This window comes from Camelus ferus, chromosome 4 (genome assembly GCF_009834535.1).
Source record: "Camelus ferus isolate YT-003-E chromosome 4, BCGSAC_Cfer_1.0, whole genome shotgun sequence".
Classification (NCBI taxonomy): Eukaryota; Metazoa; Chordata; class Mammalia; order Artiodactyla; family Camelidae; genus Camelus; species Camelus ferus.
In genome coordinates, this window is record NC_045699.1 from 59,684,630 (window position 1) to 59,700,692 (window position 16,063).

The window sequence follows — 16,063 nt, forward strand, 5'->3', positions numbered from 1 at the left end:
AAGCTTAGATACTAAGTAACTAGCTCAATGCAACACAGCTGGGAGATTTCAGAGCCTGGTACTGAACCCTGGGAGTGTGAACCTATAGCTCGGACTGTTAACCAAATCAGACATTGAATAAGCAACTGTAAATGTGCTGAGTGCACGAAAGAGAAGTTCAGGATCGTCTGACAGGGAGACCTAGCTTAGACTAGGAGAGAGTGATGATGATGATGATGTCAATAAAAACTAGTATTACCCAGTGTTTCCTGCTTGCCAAACATTCCACTAAATACTTGACAGATATCTTCTCACTTAAATTTCCCAAGAGGGAGTTATAATTATGTCCACTCTACAGATTAAGAAACACAGCAAAGACTTAAATATCATTTGTAACATCAAAAACTATTAGTAATTCATAGAACCAGCATTTGAACCCAAATATGTTTTGATCTGTAGCCTGAACTCTTAATTACTCTATTGCATTGCCTTTTGTAAAAGTAACTGTGACCCCTACACTCCCTTGTTTAAGATCCTTCAGTGGCTTCATGACCCCCCAACAACCTGCACGGTAAAAACCCAACACAGAGACCCCTGCTCTTCTCATGTGCTCCTCCTGTTAGTCCTGTTCAAGCCCGGTGGAGCCCCAGATGCTCTGGATGCTATCTGTTCCCGCCATACCTTCGCTCATACTTTTCCCTTTGCCTCGAAGTTTGTCCTTGTCCTCACTCTCTCTCATCACCTCTGACAGAACATAGAGTCTCACTTCCAATCCCTGCCCATCCAGCTTCCTTCAATGGGACAAACCAACTCTGGCTCCCTGAAGCTTTACCCAGATCTGTCTAGTGGAAAACATTCCAGGCTTCCCTGGCAATCTTGTGGACTCTTATTTCTATGTCCCTCCTGGTCCAGATTATGATCGGCCTTCTGTTGTTGTCTTTTGCTTTATAGCTATTCTGTCCCTTTAAATAACATGTGTAATCCCTCTGAGGGCATGATTCGCATTTACTGAGCATCTGTTATAGGCTATTTTCATACCACGTTCTATTTCAACCTCATCAACACCATGTGAAGTAGGGGCAAAGAGCTGCACTTTTATAGATGGTGAAAGTGATGGTTCAGAGTAGTGACGTGACTCGTCCAAGATCCATAGTTAGCTGAGTGACAGAGGGCAGATTTGAACGGGAGGTTTTCTGCTTCTAAATCTCAGATCCTTTCTCCTACTTCATGTTCCTTTAGTGCTAATAGTATCTGAGTTAGTTCTAGAGTGTGAGTCCTGGCACTGAGCAGACACTCAGCAATGTCAGCTGACAGTCTTAATGTATGGGTTCACTGATAAAGTCCAAATGAGAATCAGGGTGAAAGCAGAGGAGGGAATACATGGAAAATTCAGGGGTGGTCTAGGTTCTGGGGATGATTCCAGCTGAGGGTGAGATGCCCAGGGACTTTAGCAGAGCTTCAGGGAGTTACCAACAGCTGCCAAATACATACACACACACACACACACACCCATACGGCTGTGCAGCTGCAGATATATTTGGCTTAGATAATCCAGAGGGGTGGCTGGGGAAGAAAGACAAATAGCAAGGCTCTGCTGGGCACCAGAGGCTGGGAGAGGGGAGGGTTAAGCAGGGGGAAGTGGAGAAGCAGGAGGGATATGTAGGTTTTAATTATTCCTCCCATCTCATCATTTCCTTCTGAGTATGATACATCCTCCCCCTCTCATACTTTTACTGGCATCCGAGATGTTCAAGGTCCCTTGGCAGCTGAAGCTGGGAGCTGGAGATGGAGAGACATCGTTCCTACCATGGCCCAGCTCCCCACCACTTCCTGTTTCATCCCAGCAGCCCTGGGAGCCTGCAGTCCCTACACAAGCTTGGCTGTGATCCTTCTAAGCTTTCTTCAAATGGCAACTTGTGGGCTGTGAAAGGTTTGCTCAGCTGCGTCTGCTCCCAAGATGTTTGCTCAGGGGGCCGCCTGGACACAAACTTTCCCAAACAAGAGTTGGCAAACAGAGGATGGAGGATGCTAATAGGATGGTTGCCTAAAGACTCCAGAGGTCAGTACCTAATGGGATGAGTAAAGAGGGACTTTGAACCCCAGTATTTCTTACTCTAATGTTAAAATGTTAAGCCAGGAGGAATTTTAAGCACCATCTTGTTATCTTTCCCACATTTAGCAGTGAAGAAACCAGAGAGAAGTAGAGATTTGCCCAAAGTCACGGTGAATTTGTGGCAGAGCTAGAACCTGACCTTGTCATTGAATAATTCTCTGTCTAGCACAGCCTGTGGCTGCTAATTTGAAATACTTCTGCTCTTCCTGCCTGTGTGATACTGAGGTGGTCACAGACTCCAGCTTTAGTTTCCCTTAAATTTAAAATGAAGAAATACCTGAATCTACTACAGGTGGTAACAGAATTAAATGAGGTAATGCTTTGCAAAGCACTCAGCACGGGGCCTGGCACTTAGCAATGCTCTGTAAATGTTACCAATTCACAGTGTTGTTATGATTGTAATCACTGGGAGGCTTGAACAGCAGGGTGTATATGGATGCAGTGAAAAGCATCCATGACCCCTCTGGGAAGCCTGCCTCATCCATCACCCTCCTGCAGGTAAGCTCTAAGACCCAACTCAAGTAGCATCTCCTCAAGACATCCTCCCCTTAGCATCACAGCCCATCTCCAGCTTGAAGTACTTGGCTGCCCCTCCCCTATTTTCCCACAGCACCAAGTGTAAACCCCATTAAGACTCTTACCACACTGGGTTTAATATTTCAACTGCTTGGTAGCGTCTCACTACCAGCAAACTGGGGGAGGCCAGAGATGGTGTTTTATCCACCTCTGCATTCCTAGCACTGAGCATGCCACAGAGAAGGTGATGTGCTATATTTGTTGACCACAGGAAGGAGGGAGGAAGGAAGGGAAGAAAACAGGCACTATATAAGAATAAGGAAGCAGTGTTTTAGTAATGAATTTTTAACTATTTAATGTCTTCCTTCTGGCCAAGCTAAGCCTCTCTAAAATTGTACCTCCTACTTATCTGGCCATACCCACTAAGATCTTTTCTCAACCTCTTTATTGTCTTCATAAATAACAAAACACTGCACAAACAGAAAGGGAAAAAGCACCATGTTCTCATAATCAGATCTGTTCTCACAGCTGGCCAAGTGCCTCCACACTCACCAGCCCCACTAACACTCATTTGAGTCAAGGAGTATTAACATTGCTTTTGGATGAGAAAAGTGAGAATGGAGTGTGTGTGTGTGTGTGTGTGTGTGTGTGTGTGTGTGTGTGTGTGTGTGTGTGTGTGTGAATTAATATACTCAAGGTCACAAAACTAGAAATCAGAAGAATTGGAAGTTGAGCTCACATCCCCTGGGCCACAGATCAATGCACCTAACCTCCGTACCATGCTCCCTTCTCTCTCCTGGCACTGCATCACTGCCTCAACCCTGCCCCATTGCCTCAACCCTACATCCCTTTGCAAGCACCCAGATGACAATGATGTAATATCTAACTCTATACTCCTGAGCTCCATCCCATTAAAGTTCCCACCTGCCATTCTCTCCTCCAAGTCAAAAAATCAAAGCAGCCTTCTACTTACAACAGCAGAATGGAATTATTAATGGGAATAAATTAAATTCCCCTACCCCTTGCAACCATCCTCTGCCCCTAGTTCCTACTAATATATTTTTGGACTCGATTCACTATCAAAACACAGAAATTAGTCTCCAATTTTGGATGTCAAACTGAGTTATCCCTTTTGTTAAGAAAGGAAATTAGTAACAATTTATCCTGGTCGGAAGCCAAGCTAACATCTTAGCACAGAGTGTCATTAAAAATCCCAACCCAACTGGTTGTTGTGATATCTTTAAAAGCTTGAACATGTTCAGTTGCTTAGAGTGGTTTTCCAGCATTTGTTCTCCCTCAAGCCCCTTGTCACTTTTAACCTGGGGATCAATTACAATTTAAGGAAGAAATGGCTTGAAGCATTCTTTTCCTTCCATGGTTTTGTGGATTTAGACTTTTCTAATGAAGAGCTTTGAGGGGGGAAAAAAAAAACACCGATTCCACTCTAGGGGGTACCCGTAGCTCCCAGCACCAGCTCCAGGCCATCGCTAAGCAAGTTGCCCATTAAATACAAGAAGAGAGAAAAGGGAAGAAGTTTTCACAGTTTATAATTATATTACCAGTTTCATTATCTATCTCATTTTAATTCTGATGGAAAGCTAGCCTTGCCTTCTCCCGCACTCTCGCATATAGTTATTAAACCTGGGTTGGAGTTCAACCTATTCTTTCTGATTTCTGCATATTAATACGGTTTATTGGTATTTCATTGCCACCTCCCTCCTGGGTGTTCTGAATCTCAGCTCAATTTATATTTTCCTCTCTTTCTGGGCTCTGGGATAAAGCTTGTTTCATTTTGGTGTTGTGGTGGGGAGAGGGTGGGCAGAGATGTGAGTCTGATTATAGTTTCTTATCTTTGGGGATGGGAAAAAAAACCTTGGGAAGTGAAGTCAATCATAAGAAGAGGAGGCAGCCTCAGATTTCTTGCACTGTCATTGCCCAGAATGTATCTTCTTAGGGCATCTGGATCCACCTGCCTGCCCTCTCTCCCTTCATTCATTTCACAGTCATAATTTATTATATATCTACTGAGTCAGAACCATCATCAGGCTTCATAATAGTTTAAGACATGAATAAACTGTGGCTTTGCCCTTAAGGAAATTTAAGTCTAGCTATTGAAATCACTTATCTATTTTTCTCCCCATTCAACCAAATTTTGGGCGCTGTCCTAGGTGCTGAACATAATGTGAAAAACAAACAAATATCTCTATCCTTATGTAGTTCACAACCCAGTGGGAGAATGCAACATTAAGTAGATAAGAATATAATTATAAATAGAAATAAGTGCAATCAAGGAATCAAGCAGGGCTTGAGGAGAACGAAAAAGTATGAGCCAAACAGAGGCTGGGATATGAAAAAGGGAGGTCAATCACTATAGGGTAAATGGAACTTATCCCGAGGAAACTGAGGAGGTGAGGAGAAATTTTCAGACAGTGAGAATAACATGTGCAAAGGCCCAGAAGCAGGAGACAGCCAAGGATATGTAACGAAACAATAGAGAAAGTGGTATAAGGTGAGGCTAGAGAAGCAGGCAGAGGCCTGATCTGCCTGGGACTTAAAAGCCATGTTAAAGACTTCATTCTTTATAATGGTACAATAAGAAATACTTGAACAGTTTTACGGGAAGAGGCAACATGTTGAGATTTTTCATTTTAAAAGACTGCTGTTTGCAATGTTGAGAAAAGATTGGAGGCACACTTGATTTAATATGGGATGCCAGTTTTTAGGACTATGGCAGTTATTCTAATGACACATGCATAACAATAACAGTGCTGGAAGGTAGACTGTGGGGTCATTAGAAAAGTACAAGTATAGTTTTATGTAATTTTCAAGGAAAGATAGATTATTTCTGGTGGGTGTTCTCTTTGAAGAAGTTTTAGGGTTTTGGTTAAAGAAGGGTTTCTGGAGGAAGGAAAAAAACTAAGTTAGGTCTTAGAGATGGGTAGGGTTGCAATACATGTTAATTAGGAAGGATACTCCTGGTGGAGAGTGACATTTTAACAAATGTACAGAGGGAGGCAGATACAAGGCAAGGCAGCCTATCTGTCTAAATAGCATTATGTGCGTGTACAGAAGTTAAGGATGGAAAAGGCAGCAGTCATACTGTAGAGCACTTTTACACCTAAACAGTTTCCATGAAGCTCAAAGGTCTGAAGTCAAAACTGAATATTTTCAAACAAAGTTCCAGATAATTCCAGAGAGCAAGATGTCCAAGGAACTACTGTTTTTAGACAAGTTGTTTGGCAGTTTGTGACTAAGCAGTCACCTTCAGTGTGGTGTAATTTTCACTTCCAAGAGCTGAAAATATTCCTCCCATGTATTCAAATCACTGCAAACTCACTCTGAAGTCAATTACGAACCTCATTCCTCATTAACGGCACAGCCACACATTAGTTCACTCTCTTGGGTGAAAAGACATAAAGTAGGGGCACAAGCAAATAAACATAGAACAAGATTCACTGTACATAATTGTGTGTTTCAAAGCAGCTACACATGTGGCATATTAATGAACCAGGCCATCCTAATGATGAACATTTCCACTTGATGACTTCATAGGCTGGTAAGGAACACATAATCGCCAATTCCTCAGTCATAGGGAACAGAGAAGACTTGAATACCACATTAGTCCAACCCAAAAGTCAATGCTAACACACTAACTCAATCTTAACAAATTGATATTTTGGCCTGGATATTTATGCAATGATCATATAAACGCAAGAAAAAGCCCAGTGTGTGTGTGTGTGTGTGTGTGTGGTGGAGGTGTATTTAACCAAGCAAAGTATTTGAGACATATCTGGCCATCACCTATTCCTGAATCTCACTCTATTTCTGAGTCTAGGCAAAGAATGGGTGACACTCAGGGTTGAGGTAGTAAAGAATAAACACACTCTCAAGGTTCTAAAAATTTAAGTGTTTTAAAAATTTACATTATGATAAAATGGTTCTGAATCAAAATAATATGTAGCCTAGCCAAACACATTCCTTCACTTTTCTTCTATGGTTTCAAAGAAATGTGGTCATCTATTTTTTGAAAATTCCCTGAGATGGGGAACTCATTACCTTACAATGATCCCCTTCCAATATTATAAAAAATATTATCACAACTACTAACATTTATATGATTTATTGAGCCATTACTAGGTCTCAGGTACTGAACTAAAAGCTTTATAAGTATTATTTCATTTATTCTTCACAATAACTCTCTAAGTACTGCTATTATCCCCATTTTATAATGAGACTAAAGCTTAGAAAGTAAAGACATTTTGAGACGAAGGGGTAATCTTCCATATCTGATCACCCTCATCACTCATATAGCTCTAATTTTGTTTCCTGGGAACTTCCAGAACAAGCCTGCTCCCTTTTCAAGACAAATGATAATTACTATGGTCATTTTGTGGAAGCATGGGACCTGGAAGAACCCCGGATGAGAGGTCCAGGTAGACTTGGGCTTCCATACCTTGCTCCACTTCTGTGCGTTAATCTGGTCAAATCACTTAACATCTCTAAAACTTAAATTTCATGCATACAAAATGAGGATGCTAAATCCTGCCTCACAGTTCTGCTATGAGAATTAAATTAGTAACTCTATGTAAAGTGTTTTGAACACTGCCATATTTATAACAGATATGTACAATAATACTAAGCTCACTTTTTTGTCTAGGTTCCTTCAACTCCTCTTACAGAATGATTCTCCTCCACCCTTTCCTTAATAGGTCATTAGGTATCAACAATGTTTTTCCAATATCTTGACTGCAATTCCTTTATTTTGGATGACTTCCAATATATGTTTCCCCTTCTTAAAGCACAACTACCAGAACAAAACAGAACAGAGAACTCTAGGTGTAGTGCTATCTGTTTGCACTAGAATAGAACCATCTGATCCACATAATCTAAACAGCTTTTTCCTTTAAAAGTTATCTCTTCTACTGACTTCCCATAGGGCCAGAATATTGGGTGACCATATCCTGACACACACTGGGAGACTCAAGGGATGAACAAACCAGTATCTCAATTCATATGTACTTTTAAAGTTAACCAATAACTATCCATCAATAATGCTACCTGCATGGCAATTTGGATGAAGGCCAAATCTGTGTGATCAGAGCTGCTTTGTTATAAAATTCATATCGGAGCATTCACAAGGTATTCAGTGCTATGGGAAATCACTGTAATTATACCATGAGGCAACTCCATTAAACAGCACTGATCAAGTCAAAGATGGAAGAAGCCAGAGCCCCTTATCAGGGCTCCACGGGGGTCTCAAGGAGTTATTAATCTGATGAAAGGAAGATAACACAGAGACACTGATGCAGCTTTCAAGCTTCTGTTAAGGGATCACCTCAAGTTCTTGTTAAAAATATTAATAGTTGGGCTCTACTCCTAGAGAATGTGATTCTAGTTCTAGGGATCATCAGCCCAGATAAGCCAAATGCAGATCACCTATAGGCCACAGCTGGAAAAAAACAAATATCAAATTCAGTGAGCTTGGACACAAATCTAGTCCATCTCTCCACTATGTGCTTAGCAGGGCAAAAAGCCACCAGTGGCCTTGAGAAGGCCCAGATAAAGGAAGGGATGATATTTGCCAAGGGCTTGGATGGGGACTATCAGTATTTATTGCTCTTGCCAGCTGGGCTTTAGACAAGTACTATATTATGCTGACCTTTGCCTATAATGGCGAGTAAGCATCAAGTACAACTATGTTGTAACACAAGTGCAGAATTCATTTTCTTCCTGAAGACCAAACCCATTACTCAGCCACCTCCAATACTCCAACACCATGGACAGCCCAATGCACAAGGCTGGCTGAGAGCTCTCTCTACTAAGGCCAGCCTAAGGTTCATGGAGGAAGGTGAGAAAGGTGAGAGCTGCCTTGGCCATGGTCCTAGGGTGGCCATGGAGCCATTTGACAAGGGCTGCTCTCACCCTGATGGGTCTCCTTTTGATGGTGTTTTCATTTATAACTCAGCCAATGGCCTTGGGTGGAAGCCTACATTTTGATCTGGCTATATAAATATATGCAAAGAAAATCACTGAATTGTACACATGAAATCTGCATTCTTGACTGTATGCTATACCCCAATACATTTATAAATATTAATGCCAAGTGATGATAAGGGTTCAAGAAAATAGGCACCATCATCATCACCTCCTCTCTTGCCTCCCTGTATAACACTCTCATATCTCCAGAAATCAGAGCTAGAAACCCTACTAAAACCCTTTTTTTTTTTTTTGTCAGATCATGTTCCACCTCCAAAGGAAGTTGAATTCTACTCCTTTGCAAGTCCTGATTTATCTCCCAAAACAGGGGATAATGAAGATCACTGTGGAGAGCTGTTGGACAAGTGGAATGAGCAAATGCACATAGATTATCCACCCACATGAGGCACTGGAATCGTGCTGTGGAAGGCCTGTTGCCTAGAACTATTAGATAGCTGCCCACTTGACCTGGAGTATTTGCTGCTCTCTACATTCCTGCTGATCCCCAGAAAAATGAGGATCTTCAAGTGTTAATGTCTTCCACTGGGAGTCATGTCCATGGGCCAGGGGTTGGGAGGGGCATATAGTGGACTTCCTGTTCCATTTTCCTAACTGAGAATAGGTCTCATCTATATAATTTATTATACCTTCTTGTCCTACCATGGTACAGCATCTGATATCTCTTCCTTCAAGATCATTTTAGGAATCAGATTAATAACAGCTGTTATTTACTGAGCAATCACAATGTTTCAGATAATCTATTGGCATTTTATACATATTATGACATTCAATCTTTTCAAAATAAGCACCATTTTACAGATGAGAAAAAGAAACTCAGGGAGCTTAACTGATTTTTCTGTTTCACAGCAGCTAAGCAGTAGAACTGAGATTTGAACCCAAACATATGTCATTTCAAAGATACACTCCTTATCAAGATATTACAGCATGTAGAGGAAGAGGGTTCCATTATGCCTTAAGACTGAGGCACTGGGCTTTGTCCTTCTAATGCTGCCCCCACCATGTTTGCTAAATTGTGTCTGAAATACTTGTACACGCCATGGTTATTTCCAACTTTCTTGGACTTCTATGCATTCTCGGCCTTAGTTTTCCTTCACTCAGTCTCCCATTTCTGCTTAGAGATCTAATAAAAGAATCCCACAGAACCATCCATAATTCTGCTTTAATTTAGGCCCCATTCATTTATTCAACACATATTTATTGAACATCCATCATGGACCAGGCAATGTGCTTGTCATTAGAGATACTCTTGCTCTCACAGGGATTCCAGTCTAGAGGCAGAAACAGATAAGTCTACATGTAGTTATAAAGTTTTAAGTCTATGACAGGTCAGAATAAGAATTATCAAGAAAGGGCAGTTTTTAATTCATCACGTCATTTTTCATCCTTCCAAACTATCACAAGAGTTTTGCAGTTTTCTTTGGTGATCCCTTGATATTAATATTTCCCTCCTATGTGCTATCTGAAAATCTAACAAATATGGAATTGTAGGCTTCACAATAATCCTATGAGATAGGTATTATTATCATTCTCATTTTATAGATTCAGAGACTGAGTCTCAAAGAGGTAAGTAATTTACTTGGCTACAGAAGATGCAGATAACAGGACAAGCATTTGAATTCATGTTTGTATTATTGTACAGCCTCTCTTAGCCATATTATTTATCATGACCTTGAGCATATTATTTAGCCCCTTAGAAGCTCCATTTCTACATTTATAAAAATAAATGTTCAAAATGTGAATGTCTCTAAAATCTATCATTCTACAGTTAATGAGTAATGACTGGTGAGAACAAAAGGAAAGGTCACATGACTTCAATAATGGTTAAAATTTACCCTATTGGTTTTCCAGCTTCATTGTTCATCACTCTTACTCTCCCATCCTCATGTTCTAGCCACATCTAGGTTCTGGTAGTTCTTCCAGTTCCGAGCTCCAGGAGCCTACACTACCAGTGCCTTGTTGCTTCAGTGAATTTTGCTCCTTCTGCCTCCCTCCTCGATGCCCTTGCCATCCCATACTCACGTGTTTTCCTGTCTTGTGTGCACATATGATTTGTTAGGGATGCACTAAAAGTCTTAGGTCAAAAAATCAACTGATTTTTATATATATATAAAATATAAAATATATTTTATAAAATATATATATAAAATGAAAAATACTGAACTTATTTGCAGTTCAACTGAAAAGCAAGTAAGGGTTGGTTCACTATGGTGAAATAGGAGCAATTACAACATGCTTTAATAGAGTCTGGGTGTTTCAGAAAAAGAAGGTGAATGTTCCACTCTGGACAGAACATACTGAAGAGGCTGGTGCTAAGTTATAAACACTGTATCTTAAAAAATGGAGATAAAATTAAATTATATTGAGATAAGGGTGAAAAAATAGAGTTAGGCTCTCAAAAACATTCAATACATATCCAGTTGGAAAAAATTTAAAAAATAATGGTAGTAATATGGTGTGAGAAGTCAGAAGGCTGGTTATCTCTGGGAGGGCATTCACTGGGAGGGAGTGTAAGGAAGCTGAAGGGGCTTAAAATGTTTTATGGTTTGATCTAGATGAACTCATGTAAAAAGTCCTTAAGCTGCATACTTAATATGTCTTCTATTTTGTATTTATGATAACTTTCAATACATTTAAAAATAATAATGCCAAGCATTTGGACAAGCATTCTGGGAAACAGGTGCCATCACATCCTGGTGGAATATGTAAACCGGAACAATTTTCTGGAGGGCACTTTAGCCACAGATATCAAGCACCTTAATCAGCTTCTTCGACAATGCTTTGCGAATGAGTATAGTGACTACAGTAACTCATTAATTCAAATTAATTGAGTGAAGAGTAAATGTAGGATATAACATGCTTCTAAAGTGCATTTATAGGGAATGAGATATGAGTATTATCCAGGACAGTCAGGAAATTCCAACAAAGCTCATGCAATCCTCTCTGTCATATTTTTTTAATTCACAAAGACTATTTTTGGGGGGTTATTTTTAGTCAGGGATAGCATGATAAGAAACAGTGGGTTCCCTGAAGTAGCTCAGTCTTTCTGTACCCACATTTGAATTCTTTCTTTATTAACAAACCTTATCCTTGCCCATGGAATAAAAGCAGTCTTTCGTTCCATTCAAATAATCCAGGATTCTAAACGATAAGAAACTCTTCCAAGGTCTTTGGATGTTCTTTTTTTTTGGGGGGGGTAACATAATTCTGAGTGACGAGCACAATTAAGGAACATTCAACCAGACAGGGATGCAAGGTGCCAAGCAGGTGTGGAGCATCTCTGATGCTCAGCTCTTACCGTCTGCAATGAAGTGCTCCGGCACATGCAGAGTCACCTTCACAGTGAGTGGACAGGACATCTGACTGCCACACACCATGGCCAGGATGCAGGAGCTCACAGCAATCAGTGTCAGGGCCGTCTTGTTCACTGGACTTTTCAGCAAACCTAGTAAAACAAACACACACAAAGACACATCAGTCACGTCAGAAATAGGAATAGCATGGAATCTAGGACTCCTGTTCCTTTTTCAAGCTGGAAAAAGAAACCATATTTTCCAACCTCTGTGCTTGTGATGACACCTCAATGACCCCTTTTTGGGTCTTGGTTTAAAATCTCTGCAAAATCCCTTTTGGTTTCAATGAAAGAAACAAACTTTCTGAAAATTGTGGCATTTCTCCCCTCTCCCCTCTCAATTAGCCTGGTCATTCTTGATAATAATTAGATGATATTAAACTCTCTGCTCACTTCAAAAGCAGGTGAGAAGATACCATGTTGCTGAATTCACAGGGCCTAGGGAAATGAGCATGGGCTTTGGAGTTTGACAATCCTCAGTTCAAATTTGGGCTTCAGTCCTCATTAACTTATGACCTGTTTCATTCTCCAAGCCTCAGTCTTCTTATGTGTCTGATGAAGATAATAACACACATCACTATTCTGATGATTACGTGACATATGCATAAGGGTTTCACAGACTGTAGGAGGCTGATCCATTCAAATGAATTTCCCAAGCATTTACAGATGACCAACTATGTGAGACACACATGGAGCAGAATAAGAATAGTTTTTGCTGTTCAGGAACTTACAAGTTGGGGGGCAAAGACAGGTTTATCCACAGCTAATTAGAATCCAAGGCAAGTTGTGTTAAGAGCAAGTAGAGAGGACACAGGATGGGGAGGGGAGTTTTGCCTGAGAAAATTAAAGGCAATTTCACGAATGCAGCAGAATGAGTAGATTGGATCTGCATGGCAAAGAGAGTGCTGGACCAGCAAAGAAATTCTATGCACTGCATTCTGAGCCCTACTGAGTTTCATTCTTTAGGATTTGCTGTTCACATCTAATTTCAGGGCTTTGGTTACCATTTTTAGAGCAATCATTCCCAAATTTCTATTACCTACTATGCTCTTATTTTGAGCAAACCTTTATGCCCAAATCTTCTGCACATCTCTCTATGAAAATCCCATGAGCCTGACAAAACAACATGTTCAAAAGCAGACACATTATCTTCTACTTATGGCCTCCTCCTCCTTTTTCTCCTGGGCTCCCCGAAGTATTGGAAGCACCGCCATTTGAACTGGCTAGAAACCTAGATGTATCTTTCAGCCTCCTGTCTTCCTCCTTTACAGCATCGAAACAGCATGCAGTCCTAGGTGCTCCATGTCCTTAGCATTTTCACCTCTTTCTTTCCCCTCATCTCTTCTATCGTCTGTTTGCTTGTGAGATAAGGGAGGTGGGGGCACAGCTCATCTCACTTTGTGATGGAACCCCTTGAGCTGTTATCCAGCATCTGGCCACAGGATGTGGTCCATGCTGATTAGCCTGGCATCTGAGGCCTTCGTGGTGGGTCCCTGTACTCAGACCTCCTGTTACTCTCTCCTACCCAGCCCAGGGGCTGGCAGGGCTGCATTACTACAGAGCTGCCACAGAAAGCGCTCTTTATCATGCTACTATCAGCACAGGACTTACTTCTTTTGCATAGAAATCCACTTGTTTCCTTGTCTCCCATCACTTATTGAGATTAATGGTATATGTAAATTCCTTTCTCTCTGGGAAGACAAATCGCCTATATTCGTTGTCTTTCTTAAAATCTCATTCAGACACTAGAGTCTAGTAATTAAATGATAAACTCCTTGAGGGCAGGCATTGCATCTTTTGCCCAACAATGTATCCTGATGCCTAGCATAGCGTCTGGCACGTGTTAGCATCTCAGCAAATGCATCAGAACTTCCAGAAATGAGAATAACAATATTAGCAACCAGGCACAGGCACTGATCTATCAAAAAGCATGCCAACCACACACAACCAACACTGCCAGACTGGTGGATCCTAATGGGACAAGAGCCCTTGACAGCCCACTTTGGGATTTTTTTTTTGGATAGATACCTATTTCTCTTAATAAACAGTGAGCTGCTTGAAGGAAGGGATCCCATCTTCACCATCTTTATGTCTCTCCTGCCAAGTTCAATGCCTGGAACCTAGAAATTGCTTAAATTAAGAATAGGGGCTTTGTCTTTATTGCCACTCTTAGAACAAGGTATAGCGTACGGCAGGAGCAATTCATATATCTGTGGTTATTATCGTTGGTGAATATTAGTTAAATGGTAGAGCAGTTAAAATAAAAAGATGGCTCTGGTGTCAGGGGATGGAAAATCCCTAAACTTAAAATGACCACATAAAAAAAGGAACACATTTTCTCTCTCATCTGGGAGCCACAAGAAGCTATTTCAGACTCTGATAATATCAATAGTTTCATAACTAAATGGCATAAGCAAGCTAATATCAATGTTTTCTACTAGAAGGGGTATAGACCAGGGGTTGGTGCCTTGCATAGGTCTTTTCTTAAAAAATCAACACATTACTTTCACCTTAGATGTTTAACAACGCCTGCCCCCTGCCCTGGTTAACAGTTGGCAGCAGTACCAAGTTTCCATTTCAGATTCTACAGAGGCTGTTCTGAGGGAAAGAACATGCAAAAATGAGTCCAGCACAAACAAACTCTTGGGAAGGTGAACTGGGTCTAGAGCATGAGATGTGAAAGGTAGAGGCACCTGGCAGTGGGGAGGTGGATGCCCTGGATGCGTGTGTCCAAGAAGTGCATCTCTCAGACTGGCCCATGCAGCAGCATGAAATGGATGTGACCAAGGCATTCCTTTCACCAATTAAGCAACCACCAGAAATACCACCCAGGCTCCACAGGGCTGAGTTCTGGTCATGGGAAGAGGGTTGAGGAGCAGGAATAGGAGTGCTCACACTAGCTCCCCGGGTTCCTGCTGGGCTAATTGCATTCCCTACATCACTTAAACCTTCACAGTAGCCCACGGCCTTGAACAGTCAATGGGGTGGGCAGTAAAGTCACATCTGCTTTTTGACCCTTCATTTTCTCATCTGGAGAATAGGACTAAAATGATGTATCCTACAAGAGTGTCGTTAAACGTTAATGAGACAACAAATGTCAAATGCTAAGCAGTTTCTGGTGCATGGTAGGCCCTTGGTAAATGGTCTTTTGCAAGCCAGATATTGGTATTTAACTCACAATTGATGGCAGAAACCAGGACGTATTTACCTCTTTGTCCAACGCATTATCAGAACATACTAAGAATTGAATTATTCTTTACAGAAACTGAAGACACAAGGAGTGGATACGGAGGGAGAGTTTTAAGAAGCAGAAGGGAGTGGAAGAGAGAATGAAAATAAACAGCATCCTGGGGGAGCCATTCACGCAGAAGATGCCTGAAACACCACTGTTGTCTCTGAAGTTCAGGAAAAAGAAAGCACACAGGTCAAGTCTGCACTCAGACCAGATGCCCGTGGAGCAGCCACTAGGGTTTGGGGGTTTCCATGGCAACTGGATTTGGCAGAAAACTTCACAGTGGGACTCAAACAGAGGTGACTTTTTAAGAGTTTCTGGCCTAGGGAACTGATCACGAGCAATAAGCTTGGATGAGGGGCTGTAGATAGTGGCAAGGTAGAAATTATCTATCCCATAATACCCAATCCCTCCTCCCCCAGGCTCCATACTGCCTTGCAGGAAGCAGAGACAGGGAGGAGAACCTCCGTTTATTGGCTACTTACTATGATATAGGCACCATGCCTAACATTTTCATTCATCCAATCATCTACCCAACAAACTTTTATTGATCATCAATTCTTCCCCAACACTGTCCACACTGCTCTAGGCACAGGGAAAGGAATAGTTAACAAAACAGCCAATGTCCTTGAAGCTTACAGTTTAAAGGAGGAGAATTATTTCATTTAGTTCTTACAGCAAACTGCTACTATCTCTGTTTTGCACAGGAACAGAGGGACAAAGCAATAAAACGACTTGTCTAAGGTCACTCAATCTGTATGTGGCAGAGTCAGGATTAGAACTGGTTCTTTCCATTCTCTCCCCCATGTCATACTACCTTCTACTTCACCACAGAATAAGGGTCCAAGGATAGCATCATGTAACTGTGGAAAGACCA

At 41.3% G+C, this 16,063-nt stretch overlaps 1 protein-coding gene across 9 annotated transcripts in view; it reads right to left on the reverse strand.

The window, feature by feature from the left end:
• ASTN2 (astrotactin 2) overlaps positions 1–16,063 on the reverse strand; it is an 800,822-nt gene that overhangs the window by 461,837 nt on the left and 322,922 nt on the right. For all 9 annotated transcript variants that reach the window (XM_032478291.1, XM_032478290.1, XM_032478299.1 and 6 more), the window contains one exon: positions 11,901–12,047. In XM_032478291.1, coding sequence (XP_032334182.1) covers positions 11,901–12,047 — 147 coding nt within the window. The remainder of the gene's footprint in view (positions 1–11,900; positions 12,048–16,063) is intronic.